This window comes from Phasianus colchicus, chromosome 40, assembly GCF_987193195.1.
Source record: "Phasianus colchicus chromosome 40, bPhaCol1.hap1.1, whole genome shotgun sequence".
Classification (NCBI taxonomy): domain Eukaryota; kingdom Metazoa; phylum Chordata; class Aves; order Galliformes; family Phasianidae; genus Phasianus; species Phasianus colchicus.
Window position 1 is genome coordinate 1,541,188 of NC_143475.1, and position 23,626 is coordinate 1,564,813.

The following is a 23,626-nucleotide window of genomic DNA, read 5'->3' on the forward strand; positions in this document are numbered from 1 at the left end:
TTTCCGGTCACGCCCACTTCCAGCCACACCCCCCTCATCCACCTCCACCTGTGGCCACACCCACTTCCGGGTCCCGAGTGTCCATTAGGACACGCCCACTTCCGGTCATGGCTACCCATCAGGGCCTGTTTACTGCCATTTGAAGCCCCGCCCCTTCCTGTCCCGCCCTCCTCTGGCCCCGCCCCTTTAAAGCCCCGCCACCTTAAGCCCCGCCTCTTCTGACCCACCCTTAAGCTCCACCCCCTTTCAGACCCCACCCCCTTAAGCTCTGCCCCTTCCATCACCCCGCCCCTTCCGGCCCCACCCACTTCCGGCCCCGCCCCCTCATCTGGCCCCACCCCCTTAATCTCTTTCCGCCCTTAATTCCCACCCCTCTTTCCGCCCCAGTCTTTTGCTCCTCCCCCCATTTCCGGCCCCGCCCCCTTATCACCCCAATTCCTGCCCCGCCCCCTTAATCCCCGCCCCTTCCGGCCCCGCCCCCTCATCTGGCCCCGCCCCCTTAACCTCTCCCTCTTAATTCCCACCCCTCTTCCAGCCCGTCTTTTGCCTCACTCCACTTCCAGCCCCACCCCTTCACTCCCCGCCCCACTTCCGGCCCCACCCACCTTAAGCCCCGCCCCTTCCTCCCCCTCCCCCTTTACCTCTTTCCTCCTTAATTCGCACCCCTCTTCCAGCCCCAGCCCTTTGCCCCGCCCCTCTTCCAGCCCCACCCCTTCACTCCCCGCCCCACTTCCGGCCACGCCCCCTTAATCCCCGCCCCTTCCGGCCCCGCCTCCATTGAACCCCGCCCCTTCCGGCCCCGCCTCCTTAACCTCTTCCCCCAATTCCCATCCCTCTTCCAACCCCAGCCCTTTGCCCCACCCCACTTCCAGCCCCACCCCTTCAATCCCCGCCCCACTTCCGGCCCCGCCCACCTTAAGCCCCGCCCCTTCCGCCCCCTCCCCCTTAACCTCTTTCCCCTTTAATTCCCACCCCACTTTCAGCCCCAGTCTTTTGCCCCGCCCCTTTTCCTGCCACACCTCCTTTATCCCGCCCCACTTCCTGCCCCGCCCACCTTAAGCCCCGCCCCTTCCGGCCCCGCCCCCTCATCTGTCTCCCCCCCCAACTTCTTCCCCCTTAATTCCCACCCCTCTTCCAGCCCCAGCCCTTTGCCCCGCCCCACTTCCAGCCCCACCCCTTCAATCCCCGCCCCACTTCCGGCCCCGTCCACCTTAAGCCCCGCCCCTTCCGGCCCCACCTCTATTGAACCCCTCCCCTTCCGCCCCCGCCTCCTTAACCTCTTCCCCCAATTCCCATCCCTCTTCCAACCCCAGCCCTTTGCCCCACCCCACTTCCAGCCCCACCCCTTCAATCCCCGCCCCACTTCCGGCCCCGCCCACCTTAAGCCCCGCCCCTTCCGCCCCCTCCCCCTTAACCTCTTTCCCCTTTAATTCCCACCCCTCTTTCAGCCCCAGTCTTTTGCCCCACCCCTTTTCCTGCCACACCTCCTTTATCCTGCCCCACTTCCGGCCCCGCCCACCTTAAGCCCCGCCCCTTCCGGCCCCGCCCCCTCATCTGTCTCCCCCCCCTTAACCTCTTCCCCCAATTCCCATCCCTCTTCCAGCCCCAGCCCTTTGCCCCGCCCCACTTCCAGCCCCACCCCTTCAATCCCCGCCCCACTTCCGGCCCCGCCCACCTTAAGCCCCGCCTATTCCGGCCCCGCCCCCTCATCTGTCTCCCCCCCCTTAACTTCTTCCCCCTTAATTCGCACCCCTCTTCCAGCCCCAGCCCTTTGCCCCGCCCCACTTCCAGCCCCACCCCTTCAATCCCCGCCCCACTTCTGGCCCCGCCCACCTTAAGCCCCGCCCCTTCCGGCCCCGCCCCCTCATCTGTCTCCCCCCCCCAACTTCTTCCCCCTTAATTCCCACCCCTCTTCCAACCCCAGCCCTTTGCCCCGCCCCACTTCCAGCCCCACCCCTTCAATCCCCGCCCCACTTCCGGCCCCGTCCACCTTAAGCCCCGCCCCTTCCGGCCCCACCTCTATTGAACCCCTCCCCTTCCGCCCCCGCTTCCTTAACCTCTTCCCCCAATTCCCACCCCTCTTCCAGCCCCAGCCCTTTGCCCCGCCCCACTTCCAGCCCCACCCCTTCAATCCCCGCCCCACTTCCGGCCCCGCCCACCTTAAGCCCCGCCCCTTCCGGCCCCGCCCGCAGGCAGCAGGACCTGTACCGGGTGCTGAAGGCTTACACGGTGCTGCGGCCGCAGGAGGGTTACTGCCAGGCCCAGGCGCCCGTGGCCGCCGTGCTGCTCATGCACATGCCTGCCGAGGTGCCCATGGGGACGTGTGGGGCGATGTGGGGTGGCTGTGGGGGGATATGGGGCGATATGGGAGGATATGGGGTGATATGGGGTGTCTGTGGGGTGATATGGGGCGATACGGGAGGATATGGGGTGATATGGGGTGTCTGTGGGGGGATATGGGGTGGCTGTGGGGTGATATGGGGCGATATGGGGCAATATAGGGCGATATGGGGTGTCTGTGGGGGGATATGGGGTGTCTATGGGGGGATATGGGGTGTCTGTGGGGTGATATGGGGTGCTGTGGGGTAGCTGTGGGGCGATGTGGGGCGATGTGGGGTGTCTGTGGGGCGATATGGGGTGTCTGTGGGGTGGCTGTGGGGTGATATGGGGTGATGTGGGGTGTCTGTGGGGTGATATGGGGCAATATGGGGCAATATAGGGCGATATGGGGTGTCTGTGGGGCGATATGGGGCGATACGGGAAGATATGGGGTGTCTATGGGGGGATATGGGGTGATACGGGAGGATATGGGGTGATATGGGGTGGCTGTGGGCTGATATGGGGTGCTGTGGGGTGGCTGTGGGGTGATATAGGCTGATATGGGGTGATATGGGGTGGCTGTGGGGGGATATGGGGTGTCTATGGGGCGATGTGGGGTGGCTGTATGGGGATATGGGGTGTCTGTGGGGGGATATGGGGTGCTGTGGGGTGGCTGTGGGGCAATATGGGGCGATATGGGGTGTCTGTGGGGTGATATGGGGTGTTATGTGATGATATGAGGTGATATGGGGTGTCTATGGGGCGATGTGGGGCAATGTGGGGTGTGTGTGGTGTGGTATGGGGCGATACAGGGTGATATGGGGTGTCTATGGGGGGATATGGGGTGTCTGTGGGGCGATATGGGGTGATGTGCGGCGGTATGGGGTGTCTTTGGGGACATATGGGGTGTCTGTGGGGTGATATGGGGCGATACGGGGTGTCTGTGGGGCGATATGGGGTGCTGTGAGGTGGCTGTGGGGTGATATAGGGCGATATGGCATGATATGGGGTGTTTGTGGGGCAATATGGGGTGTCTATACGGGGATATGGGATGATATAGGGCGATGTGGGGTGATGTGGGGCGATATGGGGCGATGTGGGGTGTCTGTGGGGCAATATGGGCTGATATAGGGCGATATGGGGTGTCTATGGGGGGATATGGGGTGTCTGTGGGGCGATATGGGGTGGCTGTGGGGTGGCTGTGGGGTGCTATGGGGTGATATGGGGTGGATATGGGGGGATATGGGGTGATGTGGGGTGCTTATGAGGTGATATAGGGCGATGTGGGGCCATATGGGGTGTCTATGGGGGGATATGGGGTGTCTGTGGGGTGACATGGGTCGATATGGGGCAATATAGGGCGATATGGGGTGTCTGTGGGGGGATATGGGGTGTCTGTGGGGCGATATGGGGTGCTGTGAGGTGGCTGTGGGGTGATATAGGGCGATATGGCATGATATGGGGTGTCTGTGGGGCGATATGGGGCGATGTGGGGTGTTTGTGGGGCGATATGGGCTGATATAGGGCGATATGGGGTGTCTATGGGGGGATATGGGGTGGCTGTGGGGTGATATAGGGTGATATGGGGGGATATGGGGTGCTGTGGGGTGTCTGTGGGGCGATATGGGCTGATATAGGGCGATATGGGGTGTCTATGGGGGGATATGGGGTGTCTGTGGGGCGATATGGGGCGATATGGGGCAATATAGGGCGATATGGGGTGTCTGTGGGGCGATATGGGGCGATACGGGGTGATATGGGGTGTCTGTGGGGCGATATGGGGTGTCTGTGGGCTGATATGGGGTGCTGTGGGGTGGCTGTGGGGTGATATAGGCTGATATGGGGCGATATGGGGTGCTGTGGGGTGTCTGTGGGGCGATGTGGGGCGATGTGGGGTGGCTGTGGGGGGATATGGGGCGATACGGGAGGATATGGGGTGATATGGGGTGTCTGTGGGGGGATATGGGGTGTCTGTGGGGTAATATAGGGTGATATGGGGGGATATGGGGTGCTGTGGGGTGTCTGTGGGGCGATATGGGCTGATATAGGGCGATATGGGGTGTCTGGGGGGATATGGGGTGGCTGTGGGGCGATATGGGGTGCTGTGGGGTGGCTGTGGGGTGCTATGGGGTGATATGGGGTGGATATGGGGGGATATGGGGTGATGTGGGGTGCTTATGAGGTGATATAGGGCGATGTGGGGCCATATGGGGTGTCTATGGGGAGATATGGGGTGTCTGTGGGCTGATATGGGGTGCTGTGGGGTGGCTGTGGGGTGATATAGGCTGATATAGGGCGATATGGGGTGCTGTGGGGTGTCTGTGGGGCGATGTGGGGCGATGTGGGGTGGCTGTGGGGGGATATGGGGTGATATGGGAGGATATGGGGTGATATGGGGTGTCTATGGGGGGATATGGGGCGATACGGGAGGATATGGGGTGATATGGGGTGTCTGTGGGGTGATATGGGGTGTCTGTGGGGTGATATAGGGTGATATGGGGGGATATGGGGTGCTGTGGGGTGTCTGTGGGGCGATGTGGGGCGATGTGGGGTGGCTGTGGGGGGATATGGGGCGATACGGGAGGATATGGGGTGATATGGGGTGTCTGTGGGGTGACATAGGGTGATATGGGGGGATATGGGGTGCTGTGGGGTGTCTGTGGGGCGATATGGGGCGATGTGGGGTGTTTGTGGGGCGATATGGGCTGATATAGGGCGATATGGGGTGTCTATGGGGGGATATGGGGTGATGTGGGGCGATATGGGGTGCTGTGGGGTGGCTGTGGGGTGATATGGGGTGATGTGATGTGGGGCGATGTGGGGCGATGTGGGGCGATGTGGGGCGATATGGGGTGATGTGGGGCGATATGGGGTGATATGGGGTGTCTGTGGGGCAATATGGGGTGATATGAAGGGATATGGGGCGATATGGGGTGTCTGTGGGGTGATATGCGGTGATGTGGGGTGTGTATGGGGTGATATGGGGTGTTATGTGATGATATGGGGTGTCTATGGGGCGATGTGGGGCGATGTGGGGTGTGTGTGGGGCGATATGGGGCGATATGGGGTGTCTATGGGGGGATATGTGGTGATGTGGGGTGTCTGTGGGGTGATATGGGGTCACTATGGGGTCACTGTGGGGTCGCTATGGGTTGCTATGGGTCTCTACGGGTCGCTATGGGTTTCTATGGGGCTCTATGGGTCGCTATGTGTCTCTATGGGTTCCTATGGGTCGCTATGGGTTCCTATGGGTCTCTGTGGGTCTCTGTGGGTCGCTATGGGTCTCTATGGGTCGCTATGAAGTGGCTGTGGGTCGCTATGGGTTACTATGGGTCTCTACGGGTCGCTATGGGTCTCTATGGGGCTCTATGGGACGCTATGGGTCTCTATGGGTCCCTATGGGTCGCTATGGGTTCCTATGGGTCACTGTGGGTCTCTGTGGGTCGCTATGAAGTTGCTGTGGGTCGCTATGGGTCACTATGGGTCGCTGTGGGTCACTATGGGTCGCTGTGGGTCTCTATAGGTCTCTATGGGTCGCTGTGGGTCTCTCTGGGTCTCTATGGGTCACTGTGGGTCTCTGTGGGTCTCTATGGGTCGCTGTGGGTCTCTCTGGGTCACTGTGGGTCTCTGTGGGTCTCTATGGGTCGCTGTGGGTCGCTATGGGTCTCTATGACGTCTCTGTATGTCGCTATGGGTCTCTATGGGGTCCCTGTGGGTCTCTATGGGTCGCTATGGGATCTCTATGGGTTGCTATGGGATCTCTATGGGTCCCTATGGGTCGCTATGGGTTCCTATGGGTCTCTGTGGGTCTCTACGGGTTGCTATGGGTTTCTATGGGGCTCTATGGGTCGCTATGGGTCTCTATGGGTCGCTCTGGGTCTCTGTGGGTCCCTATGGGTCCCTATGGGTCTCTGTGGGTCTCTATGGGTCTCTATGTGTCACTATGGGTCTCTATGGGTTGCTGTGGGTCCCTATGGGGTCGCTGTGGGTCGCTATGGGTTCCTATGGGTCTCTATGGGTTGCTGTGGGTCCCTATGGGGTCGCTGTGGGTCCCTATAGGGTCGCTATGGGTCTCTATGGGTCTCTATGGGTCGCTGTGGGTCGCTGTGGGTCGCTATGGGGTCACTGTGGGTCGCTGTGGGTTTCCATGGGTTCCTATGGGTCTCTATGGGTCGCTATGGGTCTCTATGGGTCCCTATGTGTCCCTATGGGGTCTCTGTGGGTCGCTATGGGTCTCTATGGTTCCCTATGTGTCCCTATGTGTCCCTATGGGGTCGCTATGGGTCTCTATGGTTTGCTATGGGTCTCTGTGGGTCTCTATGGGTTGCTATGGGTCTTTATGGGTCTCTATGGGTCGCTATGGGTCTCTGTGGATCGCTATGGGTCTCTATGGTTCCCTATGTGTCCCTATGTGTCCCTATGGGGTCGCTGTGGGTCGCTGTGGGTTCCTATGAGTCTCTATGGGTTGCTATGGGTCTCTGTGGGTCTCTATGGGTCCCTATGGGTCCCTATGTGTCCCTATGGGTCGCTATGGGTTCCTATGGGTCCCTATGTGTCCCTATGGGGTCGCTGTGGGTCTCTATGGGTCTCTGTGGGTCGCTATGGGTCTCTATGGGTTCCTATGTGTCCCTATGGGGTCACTGTGGGTCGTTGTGGGTCTCTATGGGTCTCTATGGGTCGCTATGGGTCTCTGTGGGTCGCTATGGGTCTCTGTGGGTCGCTATGGGTCTCTATGGGTTGCTATGGGTCTCTGTGGGTCGCTATGGGTCTCTGTGGTTCCCTATGGGTCCCTATGTGTCCCTATGGGGTCGCTGTGGGTCACTATGGGTCTCTATGGGTCCCTATGTGTTCCTATGGGGTCGCTATGGGTCTCTATGGTTTGCTATGGATCTCTGTGGGTCTCTATGGGTCGCTATGGTTCCCTATGGGTCCCTATGTGTCCCTATGGGGTCGCTGTGGGTCGCTATGGGTTCCTATGGGTCTCTATGGGTTGCTATGGGTCTCTGTGGGTCTCTATGGGTCACTGTGGGTCTCTGTGGGTCTCTATGGGTCGCTGTGGGTCGCTATGGGTCTCTATGACGTCTCTGTATGTCGCTATGGGTCTCTATGGGGTCCCTGTGGGTCTCTATGGGTTGCTATGGGATCTCTATGGGTTGCTATGGGATCTCTATGGGTCCCTATGGGTCGCTATGGGTTCCTATGGGTTTCTGTGGGTCTCTACGGGTTGCTATGGGTTTCTATGGGGCTCTATGGGTCGCTATGGGTTCCTATGGGTCTCTGTGGGTCTCTACGGGTTGCTATGGGTTTCTATGGGGCTATATGGGTCGCTATGGGTCTCTATGGGTCGCTCTGGGTCTCTGTGGGTCCCTATGGGTCCCTATGGGTCTCTGTGGGTCTCTATGGGTCCCTATGTGTCACTATGGGTCTCTATGGGTTGCTGTGGGTCCCTATGGGGTCGCTGTGGGTCGCTATGGGTTCCTATGGGTCTCTATGGGTTGCTGTGGGTCCCTATGGGGTCGCTGTGGGTCCCTATAGGGTCGCTATGGGTCTCTATGGGTCTCTATGGGTCGCTGTGGGTCGCTGTGGGTCGCTATGGGGTCACTGTGGGTCGCTGTGGGTTTCCATGGGTTCCTATGGGTCTCTATGGGTCGCTATGGGTCTCTATGGGTTCCTATGTGTCCCTATGGGGTCTCTGTGGGTCGCTATGGGTCTCTATGGTTCCCTATGGGTTCCTATGTGTCCCTATGGGGTCGCTGTGGGTCGCTGTGGGTCTCTATGGGTTCCTATGGGTCTCTATGGGTTTCTATGCGTCGCTATGGGTCTCTGTGGGTCTCTATGGGTCGCTCTGGGTCTCTATGGTTCCCTATGGGTCCCTATGTGTCCCTATGGGGTCGCTGTGGGTCGCTGTGGGTCCCTATGGGTCCCTATGTGTCCCTATGGGGTCGCTGTGGGTTTCTATGGGTCGCTATGTGTCCCTATGGGGTCGCTGTGGGTCGCTGTGGGTCTCTATGGGTCCCTATGTGTCCCTATGGGGTCGCTATGGGTTCCTATGTGTCCCTATGGGGTCGCTGTGGGTCTCTATGGGTCCCTGTGTGTCCCTATGGGGTCGCTGTGGGTCGCTGTGGGTCTCTATGGGTTCCTATGGGTCTCTATGGGTTCCTATGGGTCTCTATGGGTCGCTATGGGTCTCTATGGTTTGCTATGGGTCTCTGTGGGTCTCTATGGGTCGCTATGGGTCTTTATGGGTCTCTATGGGTTGCTATGGGTCTCTGTGGGTCTCTATGGGTCGCTATGGTTCCCTATGGGTCCCTATGTGTCCTTATGGGGTCGCTGTGGGTCGCTATGGGTTCCTATGGGTCTCTATGGGTTGCTATGGGTCTCTGTGGGTCTCTATGGGTCCCTATGGGTCGCTGTGGGTCTCTATGGGTCCCTATGTGTCCCTATGGGGTCGCTGTGGGTTCCTATGGGTCCCTATGTGTCCCTATGGGGTCGCTGTGGGTCGCTATGGGTCCCTATGTGTCCCTATGGGGTTGCTGTGGGTCGCTATGGGTCCCTATGTGTCCCTATGGGGTCACTGTGGGTCCCTATGGGTCCCTATGTGTCCCTATGGGGTCGCTGTGGGTCCCTATGTGTCCCTATGGGGTCGCTGTGGGTCTCTATGGGTCCCTATGGGGTCGCTGTGGGTCGCTGTGGGTCTCTATGTGTCCCTATGGGGTCGCTGTGGGTCGCTGTGTGTCCCTATGGGGTCGCTGTGGGTCGCTATGGGGCAGCGCTGACCCCGCTCCCCCCAGGCGGCGTTCTGGTGCCTGGTGCAGATCTGCGACCGCTACCTGCCGGGGTACTACAGCGCCGGGCTGGTGAGTGGGGCAGGGCTGTGGGGCCCGTGGCGTCAATGGGGCCCTATGGGGTGCCTGTGGGGTCCCTGTGGGGTCTCTATGGGGTCTATGCGGGATCTATGGGGTTTCTATTGGGCATCTATGGGGTCTCTATGGGGCTGATGCTTCTCTGTGTCTCCATGGATCTCAATGGATCTCAATGGAACTCAGTGGAACTCAATGGAACTTAATGGAAGTCAGTGGGTCTCTATGGGTTCCTTATGGGGTGGCTGTAGGGCCAGAGGGTTATGGGGCGGTTATGGGGGCTCTATGGGGTCTCTATGGGGCGCTGTGGGATCTATGGGGTCCCTATGGGGTCCCTATGGGGTCCCTATGAGGGCTCTATGGGGTCTATGGGGTCTTTATGGGGATTATGGGGTCCCTATGGGGTCTCTATGGGGCTGATGCTTCTATGTGTCTCCATGTATCTCAATTGAACTCAATGGAAGTCAGTGGGTCTCTATGGGTTCCTTATGGGGTGGCTATAGGGCCAGGGGGTTATGGGGTGGTTATGGGGTCTCTATGGGGTCCCTATGGGGTCTCTATGGGGCGCTGTGGGATCTATGGGGTCTCTATGCGTCCCATGGGGTTTCTATGGGTCCTATGGATCCCGAGGGGTTTTTCTGGTCCTATGTGATTCCTATGGGTCCCATTGGATTCCTATGGGTCCCGTGGGATTTCTCTGGGTCCCATGGGGTTTCTATGGGTCCCATGGGGTTTCTATGGGTCCTATGAGATTTCTATGGGTCCTATGGGTCCCGAGGGGTTTCTCTGGTCTTATGGGATTCCTATGGGTCCCATGGGGTTCCTATGGGTCCTGTGGGATTCCTATAGGTTCGGTGGGATTCCTATAGGTTTGGTGGGATTCCTATGGGTCCCGTGGGATTCCTATGGGTCCGGTGGGATTTCTCTGGGTCCATGGGGTTTCTATGGGTCCCATGGGATTTCTATGGGTCCCATGGGATTCCTATGGGTCCGGTGGGATTTCTCTGGGTCCCATGGGGTTTCTATGGGTCCCATGGGGTTTCTATGGGTCCTATGGATCCCAAGGGGTTTTTCTGGTCCTATGGGATTCCTATGGGTCCTGTGGGATTCCTATGGGTCCCGTGGGATTTCTCTGGGTCCCATGGGGTTTCTATGCGTCCCATGGGGTTCCTATGGGTCCTGTGGGATTCCTATAGGTCCTGTGGGATTCCTATGGGTCCGTTGGGATTTCTCTGGGTCCCATGGGGTTTCTGTGGGTCCTATGGGATTCCTATGGGCCCTATGTGATTCCTATGGGTCCTATGGGAATTCTCTGGGTCCCGTGGGATTCCTATGGGCCCTATGTGATTCCTATGGGTCCCGTGGGATTCCTATGGGTCCGGTGGGATTCCTCTGGTCCCATGGGGTTTCTATGGGTCCCATGGGGTTTCTCTGGGTCCGGTGGGATTTCTCTGGGTCCTATGGGATTCCTATGGGTCCTGTGGGATTCCTATGGGTCCTATGGGATTCCTATGGGTCCCGTGGGATTCCTATGGGTCCGGTGGGATTCCTCTGGGTCCATGGGGTTTCTATGCGTCCCATGGGGTTTCTCTGGGTCCCATGGGATTCCTATGGGTCCTATGTGATTCCTATGGGTCCCATGGGATTCCTATGGGTCCCGTGGGATTCCTATGGGTCCAGTGGGATTCCTCTGGTCCCATGGGGTTTCTATGGGTCCCATGAGGTTTCTATGGGTCCGGTGGGATTCCTATGGGTCCCGTGGGATTCCTATGGGTCCCATGGGATTCCTATGGTTCCCGTGGGATTCCTATGGGTCCTGTGGGATTCCTATGGGTCCGGTGGGATTCCTGTGGGTCCCATGGGATTCCTATGGTTCCCGTGGGATTCCTATGGGTCCGGTGGGATTCCTATGGGTCCGGTGGGATTCCTGTGGTCCATGGGGTTCCTGTGGGTCCTCTGTGATGCCTATGGGCCCTATGTGATTCCTATGGGTTCCATGGGATTCCTATGGGTCCCATGGGATTCCTATGGGTCCCGTGGGATTCCTATGGGTCCGGTGGGATTCCTGTGGTCCATGGGGTTCCTGTGGGTCCTCTGTGATGCCTATGGGCCCTATGTGATTCCTATGGGTTCGATGGGATTCCTATGGGTCCCATGGGATTCCTATGGGTCCCGTGGGATTCCTATGGGTCCGGTGGGATTCCTCTGGGTCCATGGGGTTTCTATGCGTCCCATGGGGTTTCTATGGGTCCCATGGGATTCCTATGGGTCCCGTGGGATTCCTATGGGTCCCGTGGGATTCCTATGGTTCCCGTGGGATTCCTATGGGTCCTGTGGGATTCCTATGGGTCCGGTGGGATTCCTGTGGTCCATGGGGTTCCTGTGGGTCCTCTGTGATTTCTATGGGCCCTATGTGATTCCTATGGGTTCCATGGGATTCCTGTGGGTCCGGTGGGATTCCTGTGGGTCCATGGGGTTCCTGTGGGTCCTCTGTGATTCCTATGGGCCCTATGTGATTCCTATAGGTCCCGTGGGATTCCTATGGGTCCGGTGGGATTCCTGTGGGTCCATGGGGTTCCTGTGGGCCCCCCTGTGCCCACCATGTGTGTTCCGGAGCAGGAGGCGGTGCAGCTGGACGGCGAGGTGTTCGGGGCCCTCCTGCGCCGCGTGGCTCCGGCTGCTCACCGGCACCTTCGGCGTCACCGCGTGGAGCCGGCGCTGTACCTCACCGAGTGGTTCATGTGCATCTTCGCCCGCAGCCTGCCCTGGGCCGCCGTGCTGCGCGTCTGGGACATGTTCTTCTGCGAAGGTCAGACCCCAAAAATCCCCCAAATCCGCCCGAAAACGGCCCCGAAATCAACCCCGAACCCAAATCCCTCATCGCGGCACCAAAGTGTTCCGTCTTGACCCAAATCCCATCGGTTTTACCCCATTTTTTCCACAATTGAGACTCTCTACGTATGAAATTGGCTATTCTTCATTTGTAGGATTAAGGAATTTTGTAGAATAGGCAAAAACCCCATAAAAATTGGCCTAAAAACGGCCCCCAAATCACCCCGAACCCAAATCCCTCATCGCGGCACCAAAGTGTTCCGTCTTGACCCAAATCCCGTCGGTTTTACCCCATTTTTTCCACAATTGAGACTCTCTACATGTGAGGTTGTGCAATTTTCATTTATAGGATTACGTTTTTTTTTGAGAGTAGCCAGAAATCCCATAAAAATTGGCCGAAAAACGGCCCCCAAATCCCCCCGAACCCAAATCCCTCATCGCGGCACCAAAGTGTTCCGTCTTGACCCAAATCCCACTGGTTTTACCCCATTTTTTCCACAATTGAGACTCTCTACAGATGGGGTTGCGTATTCTTCATTTGTAGAATTAAGGGTTTTTTGGGAGTAGCCAAAAACCCCATAAAAATTGGTCTAAAAACGGCCCCCAAATCGCCCCGAACCCAAATCCCTCATCGCGGCCCCATAAAGTTCCATCTTGACCCAAATCCTGTCGGTTTTACCCCATTTTTTCCACAATTGAGACTCTCTACAGATGGGGTTGCGTATTCTTCATTTGTAGAATTAAGGGTTTTTTGGGAGTAGCCAAAAACCCCATAAAAATTGGTCTAAAAACGGCCCCCAAATCGCCCCGAACCCAAATCCCTCATCGCGGCCCCATAAAGTTCCATCTTGACCCAAATCCTGTCGGTTTTACCCCATTTTTTCCACAATTGCGACTCTCTACATATGAAATCAGACATTCTTCATTTGTAGAATTAAGGGTTTTTTGGGAGTAGCCAAAAACCCCATAAAAATTGGCCTAAAAACGGCCCCCAAATCACCCCGAACCCAAATCCCTCATCGCGGCCCCATAAAGTGTTCTGTCTTGACCCAAATCCTGCTGGTTTTACCCCATTTTTTCCACAATTGCGACTCTCTACATGTGAGGTTGGACATTCCTCATTTGTAGGATTATGGGATTGTGTAGAATGGCCAAAAACCCCATAAAAATTGGCCTAAAAACGGCCCCCAAATCACCCCAAACCCAAATCCCTCATCGCGGCCCCATAAAGTTCCATCTTGACCCAAATCCCGCTGTTTTTACCCCATTTTTTCCATGGTTCAGACTCTCAAAATGTGAGGTTGATGATTCTCTGCTTATAGGATTAAGTTTTTTCAGAGACTAGCCGAAAACCCCATAAAAATCACCCCAAAAATGGCCCTGAAATGACCCGGAACCCAAATCTGTCATCGCGGCCCTAAAAAGTTCCATCCTGACCCAAATCCCGCTGCTTTTACCCCATTTTTTCCATGGTTCAGACTCTGTGCCTTTGGGTTTTGTGGGGTTTGGTTGGGTTTTGTGGGTTCCCTTTGAACTTTTGGGGTCCCCATTGGGTTCTGTGGGTTTTTGTTGGGATTTGTGGGGTTTTGTTGGGTTCCCTTTGTATTTTTGGGGTCCCCATTGGGTTCTGTGGGGTTTTATTGGGTTCCCATTGACTTTTTTGGGGTCCCCATTGGGTTCTGTGGGGTTTTGTTGGGTTCCCTTTGAATTTTTGGTGTCCCCATTGGGTTTTGTGGGATTTTATTGGGTTCCCATTCCATTTTTAGGGTCCCCATTGGGTTTTGTGGGATTTTGTTGGGTTCCCATTGACTTTTTTGGGGTCCTCATTGAGTTTCATTTGGTTCCCTTTCTATCTTTGGGGTCCCCCTTGGATTCTGTGGGGTTTTTTTGGGTTCCCATTCAGGTTTTGGGGTCCCCATTGGGTTCTGTGGGGTTTTGTTGGGTTCCCTTTGTATTTTTGGGGTCCCCATTGGGTTTTGTTGGGTTTTATTGGGTTCCCTTTGAATTTTGGGGGGCCCTATTGGGTTCTATGGGGTTTTATTGGTTTCCCATTGACTTTTTTGGGGTCCCCATTGGGTTCTGTGGGGTTTTGTTGGGATTTGTGGGGTTATGTTGGGTTCCCTTTGTATTTTTGGGGCCCCATTGGATTTTGTGGGGTTTTATTGGGTTCTCCTTGAGTTTTTTGGGGTCCCCATTGGGTTTTGTGGGGTTATGTTGGGTTCCCATTGAATTTTTTGGGGTCCCCATTGAGTTTTGTGGGATTTTTTTGGGTTCCCATTGACTTTTTTGGGGTCCCCATTGGGTTTTGTAGGGTTCTGTTGGGTTCCCTTCAAACTTTTGGGGTCCCCATTGGGATTTGTGGGGTTTTGTTGGGTTCCCATTCCATTTTTCGGGTCCCCATTGGGTTTTGTGGGATTTCATTGGGTTCCCATTCCATTTCTAGGGTCCCCATTGGGTTTTGTTGGGTTATGTTGGTTTCCCATTGATTTTCTTGGTGTCCCCATTGGGTTTTGTGGGATTTCATTGGGTTCCCATTCCATTTTTTGTGTCCCCATTGGGTTTTGTGGGGTTTTATTGGGTTCCCATTCCATTTTTCGGGTCCCCATTGGGTTTTGTGGGATTTCATTGGGTTCCCATTCCAATTTTAGGGTCCCCATTGGGTTTTGTGGGATTTCATTGGGTTCCCATTCCATTTTTAGGGTCCCCATTGGGTTTTGTGGGATTTCATTGGGTTCCCATTCCATTTTTTGTGTCCCCATTGGGTTTTGTGGGATTTCATTGGGTTCCCATTCCATTTTTCGGGTCCCCATTCGGTTTTGTGGGATTTCATTGGGTTCCCATTCCATTTTTCGGGTCCCCATTGGGTTTTGTGGGATTTCATTGGGTTCCCATTCCATTTTTAGGGTCCCCATTGGGTTTTGTGGGGTTTTATTGGGTTCCCATTCCATTTCTAGGGTCCCCATTGGGTTTTGTGGGATTTTATTGGGTTCCCATTCCATTTCTAGGATCCCCATTGTGTTTTGTGGGGTTTTATTGGGTTCCCATTCCATTTTTAGGGTCCCCATTGGGTTTTGTGGGGTTTCATTGGGTTCCCATCCCATTTTTCGGGTCCCCATTGGGTTTTGTGGGATTTCATTGGGTTCCCATTCCATTTTTTGTGTCCCCATTGGGTTTTGTGGGATTTCATTGGGTTCCCATTCCATTTTTCGGGTCCCCATTGGGTTTTGTGGGATTTCATTGGGTTCCCATTCCATTTTTCGGGTCCCCATTGGGTTTTGTGGGATTTTGTTGGGTTCCCATTGATTTTTTTCGGGTCCCCATTGTGTTTTGTGGGATTTCATTGGGTTCCCATTCCATTTTTCGGGTCCCCATTGGGTTTTGTGGGATTTCATTGGGTTCCCATTCCATTTTTAGGGTCCCCATTGGGTTTTGTGGGATTTCATTGGGTTCCCATCCCATTTTTAGGGTCCCCATTGGGTTTTGTGGGGTTTTATTGGGTTCCCATTCCATTTTTAGGGTCCCCATTGGGTTTTGTGGGGTTTCATTGGGTTCCCATTCCATTTTTCGGGTCCCCATTGGGTTTTGTTGGGTTATGTTGGTTTCCCATTGATTTTCTTGGTGTCCCCATTGGGTTTTGTGGGATTTCATTGGGTTCCCATTCCATTTTTCGGGTCCCCATTGGGTTTTGTGGGATTTTGTTGGGTTCCCATTGATTTTTTTCGGGTCCCCATTGTGTTTTGTGGGATTTCATTGGGTTCCCATTCCATTTTTCGGGTCCCCATTGGGTTTTGTGGGATTTCATTGGGTTCCCATTCCATTTTTCGGGTCCCCATTGGGTTTTGTGGGATTTCATTGGGTTCCCATTCCATTTTTCGGGTCCCCATTGGGTTTTGTGGGGTTTTGTTGGGTTCCCATTCCATTTCTAGGGTCCCCATTGGGTTTTGTGGGATTTCATTGGGTTCCCATTCCATTTATAGGGTCCCCATTGTGTTTTGTGGGATTTCATTGGGTTCCCATTCCATTTATAGGGTCCCCATTGGGTTTTGTGGGATTTCATTGGGTTCCCATTCCATTTTTCGGGTCCCCATTGTGTTTTGTGGGATCTCATTGGGTTCCCATTCCATTTTTTGGGTCCCCATTGGCTTTTGTGGGATTTTGTTGGGTCCTCATTGATTTTTAGGGTCCCCATTGGGTTTTGTGGGATTTTGTTGGGTTCCCATTGGCATTTTTTGGGGTCCTCATTGAGTTTCATTTGGTTCCCTTTCTATCTTTGGGGTCCCCCTTGGATTCTGTGGGGTTTTATTGGTTTCCCACTGTCTTTTTTGGGGTCCCCATTGGGTTTTGTTGGGTTTCATTGGGTTCCCATTCCATTTCTAGGGTCCCCATTGGGTTTTGTGGGATCTCATTGGGTTCCCATTCGATTTTTCGGGTCCCCATTGGGTTTTGTGGGATTTCATTGGGTTCCCATTCCAATTTTAGGGTCCCCATTGGGTTTTGTGGGATTTCATTGGGTTCCCATTCCATTTTTCGCGTCCCCATTGGGTTTTGTGGGGTTTTATTGGGTTCCCATTCCATTTATAGGGTCCCCATTGGGTTTTGTGGGATTTCATTGGGTTCCCATTCCATTTTTCGGGTCCCCATTGGGTTTTGTGGGGTTTTGTTGGGTTCCCATTCCATTTTTAGTGTCCCCATTGGGTTTTATGGGATTTCATTGGGTTCCCATTCCATTTTTCGGGTCCCCATTGGGTTTTGTGGGGTTTCATTGGGTTCCCATTCCATTTTTAGGGTCCCCATTGGGTTTTGTGGGGTTATATTGGGTTCCCATTCCATTTTTAGGGTCCCCATTGGGTTTTGTGGGGTTTTATTGGGTTCCCATTCCATTTCTAGGGTCCCCATTGGGTTTTGTGGGATTTCATTGGGTTCCCATTCCATTTATAGGGTCCCCATTGGGTTTTGTGGGATTTTATTGGGTTCCCATTCCATTTTTGGGGTCCCCATTGGGTTCTGTTGAGTTTTATTGGTTTCCCATTGATTTTCTTGGGTTCCCCATTGGGTTTTGTGGCATTTTATTGGGTTCCCATTCCATTTCTAGGATCCCCATTGTGTTTTGTGGGGTTTTATTGGGTTCCCATTCCATTTTTCGGGTCCCCATTGGGTTTTGTGGGATTTCATTGGGTTCCCATCCCATTTTTCGGGTCCCCATTGGGTTTTGTGGGGTTTTGTTGGGTTCCCATTCCATTTTTAGGGTCCCCATTGGGTTTTGTGGGATTTCATTGGGTTCCCATTCCATTTCTAGGATCCCCATTGTGTTTTGTGGGATTTCATTGGGTTCCCATCCCATTTCTCGGGTCCCCATTGTGTTTTGTGGGGTTTTATTGGGTTCCCATCCCATTTTTCGGGTCCCCATTGTGTTTTGTGTTGCCTTTTGGGGTCCCCTTCCAACTTCTCGCCCTTCTGTGTGTTCTGCGCCCTACGGGGCGCCCCATAAGCGCCCTTTTTCCCCCCCCCCCGTGGTGCAGGGGTGAAGGTGATGTTCCGTGTGGGGCTGGTGCTGCTCCGCCTGGCTTTGGGGTCCCCCGAAAAGCTGCGCAGCGCCCAGGGGATGTTTGAGACCATGGAGCTCCTGCGCAGCGTGCCGCCCCCCGGCCTGCATGAGGACGTCCTGGTGCACCAGGTGGGGCGCTGTGGGGTCGCCGTGGGGTGCTATGGGGCTCTATGGGGTGCTATGGGGTGCAATTGGGCTCTATGGGGTCACCATGGCGTGCTGTGGGGCTCTGTGGGGTCACTATGGGGTGCTATGGGGCTCTATGGGGTCACTATGGGGTGCAATTGGGCTCTATGGGGTCACCATGGGGTGCTGTGGGGCTCTATGGGGTCACCATGGGGTTCTATGGGGCTCTATGGGGTCACTATGGGGTGCTGTGGGGCTCTATGGGGCTCTATGGGGTGCTATGGGGTGCTATGGGGTCAATATGGGGCTCTATGGGGTCACCATGGGGTGCTGTGGGGTGCTGCACGAGGACGTCCTGGTGCACCAGGTGGGGGGCTGTGGGGTCGCTATGGGGTGCTATGGGGTGCTGTGGGGTGCTATGGGGCTCTATGGGGTCACCATGGGGTGCTATGGGTCACTATGGGGCTCTATGGGGTCACCATGGGGTGCTATGGGGTGCTATGGGGCTCTATGGGGTCACCATGGGGTGCTATGGGGCTCTATGGGGTCACTATGGGGCTCTATGGGGTCACTATGTGGCTCTGTGGGGTCACTTTGGGGTGCTATTGGGCTCTATGGGGTCACCATGGGGTGCTATGGGGCTCTATGGGGCTCAGTGGGGTTGCTATGGGGTGCTATGGGGCTCTATGGGGTCACTATGGGGTGCTATGGGGCTCTATGGGGTCACTATGGGGCTCTATGGGGTGCTATGGGGCTCTATGGGGTCACTATGGGGCTCTATGGGGTGCTATGGGGCTCTATGGGGTGCTATGGGGTGCTATGGGGCTCTAAGGGGTCATCATGGGGTGCTATGGGGTCAATATGGGGCTCTATGGGGTCACCATGGGGTGCTATGGGGCTCTATGGGGCTCTGTGGGGTCACCATGGGGTGCTATGGGGCTCTATGGGGTCACTATAGGGTGCTATGGGGCTCTGTGGGGTCACCATGGGGTGCTATGGGGCTCTATGGGGTCACTATAGGGTGCTATGGGGCTCTGTGGGGTCACCATGGGGTGCTATGGGGCTCTATGGGGTCACTATGGGGCTCTATGGGGTCACTATGTGGCTCTGTGGGGTCACTTTGGGGTGCTATTGGGCTCTATGGGGTCACCATGGGGTGCTATGGGGCTCTATGGGGCTCAGTGGGGTTGCTATGGGGCTCTATGGGGTCACTATGGGGTGCTATGGGGCTCTATGGGGTCACTATGGGGCTCTATGGGGTGCTATGGGGCTCTATGGGGTGCTATGGGGTGCTATGGGGCTCTATGGGGTCATCATGGGGTGCTATGAGGTCAATATGGGGCTCTATGGGGTCACCATGGGGTGCTGTGGGGTGCTGCACGAGGACGTCCTGGTGCACCAGGTGGGGGGCTGTGGGGTCGCTGTGGGGTGCTATGGGGTGCTGTGGGGCTCTATGGGGTCACCATGGGGGGCTCTATGGGGTCACTATGGGGTGCTATGGGGCTCTATGGGGCTCTGTGGGGTCACTATGGGGTGCTATGGGGTGCTGTGGGGCTCTATGGGGTCACCACGGGGTGCTGTGGGGCTCTGTGGGGTCACTATGGGGTGCAATTGGGCTCTATGGGGTCACCATGGGGTGCTATGGGGCTGTGTGGGGTCACTATGGGGTGCTATGGGGTGCTGTGGGGCTCTGTGGGGTCACTATGGGGTGCTATGGGGCACTGTGGGGTCACCGTGGGGTGCTGTGGGGTGCTAGGGGGCTCTATGGGGTGCTATGGGGTAACTATGGGGTGCTATGGGGTAACTATGGGGTGCTGTGAGATCACTGTGGAGTGCTGTGGGTTCACTGTGGGATGAGTCTCTATGGGGTTTCTATGGGTCTTTATGGGGTTTCTATGGGGCTCTATGGGTCCCTATAGGGCTCTATGGGGTCCCTATGGGTTGCTATGGGTCTCTATGGGTCCCAATGGATTTCTATGGGTCCCGATAGATTTCTATGGGTCTCTATGGGTCCCAATGGGTCCCTATGGGTCCCAGTGGATTTCTATGGGTCCCTATGAGTCACAATGGATTTCTATGGGTCCCGATGGGTTCCAATGGATTTCTATGGCTCTCTATGGGTCCCTATGGGTCCCTATGGGTCCCAGTGGATTTCTATGGGTCCCGATGGGTCCCGATGGATTTCTATGGCTCTCTATGGGTCCCAGTGGACTTCTATGGGTCCCAATGGTTCTCTATGGTTCTCTATGGGTCCCTATGGCTCTCTATGGGTCCCAATGGGTCCCTATGGCTCTCTATGGGTCCCAATGGATTTCTATGGATTCCTATGGGTCCCGATGGATTTCTATGGGTCCCAATGGGTCCCAATGGATTTCTATGGGTCCCAATGGGTCCCTATGGGTCCCAATGGATTTCTATGGGTCCCAATGGTTCTCTATGGGTCCCTATGGGTCCCTATGGCTCTCTATGGGTCCCAATGGGTCCCAATGGATTTCTATGGGTCCCAATGGATTTCTATGGGTCCCAATGGATTTCTATGGGTCCCTATGGGTCCCTATGGCTCTCTATGGGTCCCAATGGGTCCCTATGGCTCTCTATGGGTCCCAATGGATTTCTATGCGTCCCTATGGGTCCCAATGGGTCCCAATGGATTTCTGTGGGTCCCAATGGATTCCTATGGGTCCCGATGGATTTCTATGGGTCCCTATGGGTCCCAATGGATTTCTATGGGTCCCTATGGGTCCCAATGGATTTCTATGGGTCCCAGTGGATTCCTATGGGTCCCAATGGATTTCTATGGGTCCCTATGGGTCCCAATGGATTTCTATGGGTCCCTATGGGTCTCTATGGGTCCCGGTGGATTTCTGTGGCTCTCTATGGGTCCCTATGTCTCTCTATGGGTCCCTATGGCTCCCTATGGGTCCCTATGGGTCCCTCTGGGTCCCGCTATGGGTCCCTGTTGCTCCCCCCCCCCCAGGTGACGTCCCTGCCGGTGTCGGAGGCGCTGATCGAACGCGAGCGCGGGGCGCAGCGACGGCGCTGGACCGAAACCAGGGGGGAGATGATGAGGCCGCCCCCCCCCCAGCGCGGCCCCTATGGGGCCAGGGGGGTCCGCATGCATCGGGGGGAGCCGTGAACGGTGGGGGGGGGGGTCCTGAAATGGGGGGAGGGGGAGGAGACTCCAAAATGGGGAGGGGGTCTTGAAATGGGGAGTGGGGGGTGCCCAAAATGGGAGGGGGTCCTGGAATGGGGGGGGAGGTCTCCAAAATGGGGAGGGGGTCCTGGAATGGGGGGGGAGGTCTCCAAAATGGGGAGGGGGTCCTGAAGTGGGGGAGGTCCTGAAATGGGGAGTGGGGGGTCCCCAAAATGGGAGGGGGTCCTGAAATGTGGGGGGGGGGGAGGAGACTCCAAAATGGGGAGGGGGTCTTGAAATGGGGGGGGGTCCTGAAATGGGGGGTGGGGGGGGTCCCCAGAATGGATGGGGAGGGGGTTCCTAAAATGGGGGGATCCAGAAATGGGAGGGGGGGACTCCAAAATGGGGAGGGGGTCTTGAAATGGGAGGGGGTCCTGAAATGGGGAGTGGGGGGTGCCCAAAATGGGAGGGGGTCTTGAAATGGGGGGGGTCCTGAAATGGGGGGTGGGGGGTGTCCAAAATGGGAGGGGGTCCTGGAATGGGGGGGGGTCTTGAAATGGGGGGTGGGGGGGGTCCCCAGAATGGATGGGGAGGGGGGTCCTGAAATGGGGGGAACCAGAAATGGGAGGGGGGGACTCCAAAATGGGGAGGGGGTCTTGAAATGGGGAGTGGGGGGTGCCCAAAATGGGAGGGGGTCCTGAAATGGGGGGTGGGGGGGGTCCCCAGAATGGATGGGGAGGGGGGTCCTAAAATGGGGGGATCCAGAAATGGGGGGGGAGGAGACTCCAAAATGGGGAGGGGGTCTTGAAATGGGGGGGGGTCCTGAAATGGGGAGTGGGGGGTGTCCAAAATGGGAGGGGGTCCTGGAATGGGGGGTGGGGGGGGTCCCCAGAATGGATGGGGAGGGGGGTCCTAAAATGGGGGGATCCAGAAATGGGGGGGGAGGAGACTCCAAAATGGGGAGGGGGTCTTGAAATGGGGAGTGGGGGGTGTCCAAAATGGGAGGGGGTCCTGGAATGGGGGGGCTCCAAAATGGGGTGGGTGGTCCTCAAAATGGGAGGGGGTCCTGAAATGGGGGGGGAGGTCTCCAAAATGGGGAGGGGGTCTTGAAATGGGGGGGGGTCCTGAAATGGGGAGTGGGGGGTGTCCAAAATGGGAGGGGGTCCTGGAATGGGGGGTGGGGGGGGTCCCCAGAATGGATGGGGAGGGGGGTCCTAAAATGGGGGGATCCAGAAATGGGGGGGGAGGAGACTCCAAAATGGGGAGGGGGTCTTGAAATGGGGAGTGGGGGGTGTCCAAAATGGGAGGGGGTCCTGGAATGGGGGGGCTCCAAAATGGGGTGGGTGGTCCTCAAAATGGGAGGGGGTCCTGAAATGGGGGGGGAGGTCTCCAAAATGGGGAGGGGGTCCTGAAGTGGGGGAGGTCCTGAAATGGGGAGTGGGGGGTCCCCAAAATGGGAGGAGGTCCTGAAATGTGGGGGGGGGAGGAGACTCCAAAATGGGGAGGGGGTCTTGAAATGGGAGGGGGTCCTGAAATGGGGAGTGGGGGGTGCCCAAAATGGGAGGGGGTCTTGAAATGGGGGGGGTCCTGAAATGGGGGGTGGGGGGTGTCCAAAATGGGAGGGGGTCCTGGAATGGGGGGGGGTCTTGAAATGGGGGGTGGGGGGGGTCCCCAGAATGGATGGGGAGGGGGGTCCTGAAATGGGGGGAACCAGAAATAGGAGGGGGGGGACTCCAAAATGGGGAGGGGGTCTTGAAATGGGGAGTGGGGGGTGCCCAAAATGGGAGGGGGTCCTGAAATGGGGGGGGCCTGAAATCGGGGGTGGGGGGGGTCCCCAGAATGGATGGGGAGGGGGGTCCTAAAATGGGGGGATCCAGAAATGGGGGGGCAGGAGACTCCAAAATGGGGAGGGGGTCTTGAAATGGGAGGGGGTCCTGAAATGGGGAATGGGGGGTCCCCAAAATGGGAGGGGGTCCTGGAATGGGGGGGGAGGTCTCCAAAATGGGGAGGGGGTCCTGAAGTGGGGGAGGTCCTGAAATGGGGAGTGGGGGGTCCCCAAAATGGGGGGGGTCCTGAAATGTGAGGGTGGGGGGGTCCCCAGAATGGGGAGGGGGTCCTGAAATGGGGGGATCCAGAAATGGGGGGGGAGGAGACTCCAAAATGGGGAGGGGGTCTTGAAATGGGGGGGTCCTGAAATGGGGGGTGGGGGGTGCCCAAAATGGGAGGGGGTCCTGAAATGTGAGGGGGGGGGGCTCCAAAATGGGGAGGGGGGTTTTGAAATGGGGGTGTCCTGAAATGGGGGGGGTCCCCAAAATAGGGAGGGGGATCCAGGATGGAGGGAGGCTCCAAAATGGGGAGGATGATCCTAAAATGGGGGGGTGGGGGTGGGGGGGGAGGAGGTTCCAAAATTTGGGGAGGTCCTAAAATGGGGGGGGGGGTCCCCAAAAAGTGGAGGGCAGGCCCAAAGTGGGTGGGACCAAATTTGGGGGGGGGGGAGGGGGGGCGCCTGGAATTTGGGTGGGGGTCTCAAAACGGGGGGGCCCAAAATTATGGGGAAAGGGAGAGAGGGGGGTGTCGGGTCGTTGATTGACAGCTGCGTTTGATTGGCTGCTGGGTTTGATTGACAGCTCGGCCTGACGGACGGCTCCCATTGACGGCTGGGATTGGGTGTCGTTTGATTGACAGCTCCGTGTGATTGACAGCTCGGCGTGATTGACAGCCACGCAACTCACAGAGCTTTGATTGACGCCTCGCGACAGTCGACCCCGTTTCGATTGACAGCTGTGATTGACAGCTGTGATTGACAGCTCT

General features: G+C 56.4%; 1 protein-coding gene across 4 annotated transcripts in view; it reads left to right on the forward strand.

Annotated features, from left to right (window-relative positions):
* LOC116241520 (uncharacterized) overlaps positions 1-23,626 on the forward strand; it is a 34,817-nt gene extending 11,191 nt beyond the window's left edge. The window contains exons 5-12 of one of the 4 annotated variants that reach the window (XM_090130308.1): positions 2,193-2,307; positions 9,111-9,176; positions 11,799-11,988; positions 17,531-17,703; positions 17,960-18,085; positions 19,013-19,084; positions 20,660-20,821; positions 23,443-23,626. In XM_090130308.1, coding sequence (XP_089986434.1) covers positions 2,193-2,307; positions 9,111-9,176; positions 11,799-11,988; positions 17,531-17,703; positions 17,960-18,085; positions 19,013-19,084; positions 20,660-20,818 — 901 coding nt within the window. In that variant the 3' untranslated portion in view covers positions 20,819-20,821; positions 23,443-23,626. Of the gene's footprint in view, positions 1-2,192; positions 2,335-3,406; positions 3,518-9,110; positions 9,177-11,798; positions 11,989-17,530; positions 17,704-17,959; positions 18,869-19,012; positions 19,085-20,659; positions 20,822-23,442 lie in introns of those variants that run through there. The other 3 variants (XM_090130309.1, XM_090130307.1, XM_090130310.1) reach the window with 3 other exon arrangements.